At 61.4% G+C, this 1,248-nt stretch overlaps 1 protein-coding gene across 1 annotated transcript; it reads left to right on the forward strand.

Annotated features, from left to right (window-relative positions):
* Tco025E_05778 (uncharacterized protein) lies at nucleotides 1-597 on the forward strand (the record flags this gene model as incomplete). Its single annotated transcript, XM_029372669.1, has 1 exon — nucleotides 1-597. A coding segment is annotated over one exon (597 nt), but the record flags the coding sequence as incomplete, so codon positions are not given.
* Between the last annotated feature and the right edge of the window lie 651 nt (nucleotides 598-1,248).

The raw sequence follows: 1,248 nt of genomic DNA on the forward strand, positions 1-1,248 counted from the left end.
GCCCGGCGATTCTGCGCGCGTGAGGAGCCGCAGGGACAAGGGCGGAGAGTGCGCCACCGCGACCAGCAGGCGAGCCCCAAACCGCCCCAGAGGCGCCACGGGCAACGAAAGCACCGCCGGAAGCCAAAGGCAACGCGAGCGCAACCGAAACTCTGCAAACACATGGGGAGGCCGCAGTTGCCGCAGGGAGTGCGCCGGCCGACGACAGTGCGGCGCAAGAGGCTCCGTCACCTTCTCCTCCGAGTGGCGGTGTTATTGCCAGCACCGACGCCGAAGAGCCCACTGAGAAGACTCCCGAGGCCGCCCAAACTTCTGAGGGTGCGCCGACGCAAGAAGGAGGGCGCCAACAACGTGAATCTGCCGCTGGCAGTGCGAGGGACAAAGCACCGGCAGCAGAGGCCTCCACCAGCACAAACGACGCAGCAACTCCGGCAGCTGGCGGTGCAGGAGCCGCAACACCGCCAGCCGCCACAACCAGAAAGAATGCAACGAAGGCGGCGCCCGGCGACAGTGACGGCAGCAGCACCGCGGCATCGCACTCCGTCTCCCCCCTTGCGCTGCTTCTTCTGCTTGTGTGTGCGGCTGCCGCTGCGGTAGTGGCCGCGTGAGGGACTGAGTGAGAGGGAGGGAGGGAGGGCCGTGCATGCACACACAGCTCGTCCTTCTTCCGCTATTTGTGTGTGTGTTCCCCTGCACGGACTCTCTTGCCCTCGCCGCACCCCACGAGGCAGACACGCATAATGTGCTCATAACTATACACACAACTCCACTCATGCAGGCCAGTCGGTCTTCTTCCTCTTTTGCAACCGACGAGCCGCTGCCGCCCTGCTTGGCCGCATGGGCACAGCACCGTAACTGTTTCTATCCTTTTTGTTTGTTTGTTTGTTTCCATTGCTTTGAGTGGGCGACCTCCTCCTCCTCTCTCTTCCTGGACTGGGCTGTGCGGGAAAAAGAGGGAATGTGTGTGTGTGTGCTGGTCTTCCCACGTGTTGCTGCGCGTCCCCACTGCTCGGTGGATGCACCCCCACGCTTCGGCTTCACTTCACGGGGTTTGTTTTGCTTTTTGGAATTTATCTGCTTGTGTTTGTGTTGGTTTGGGTGCCTGCATCCATTGCGCGGGCTGCTGAAGTGTGATGTGTGTGCCACAACCTTCGGGCGCCCCTCTCTCTCTCTCTCTTGCTGCGTGGCTGCGTGGGGTCGTGTATCTCTGTGCACATTTTATTTCTCCTTCCCCCTCTCATTCTCCTT

The sequence above is a fragment of the Trypanosoma conorhini genome (genome assembly GCF_003719485.1).
Source record: "Trypanosoma conorhini strain 025E chromosome Unknown Tco_14.4_contig_00354, whole genome shotgun sequence".
NCBI lineage: Eukaryota > Euglenozoa > Kinetoplastea > Trypanosomatida > Trypanosomatidae > Trypanosoma > Trypanosoma conorhini.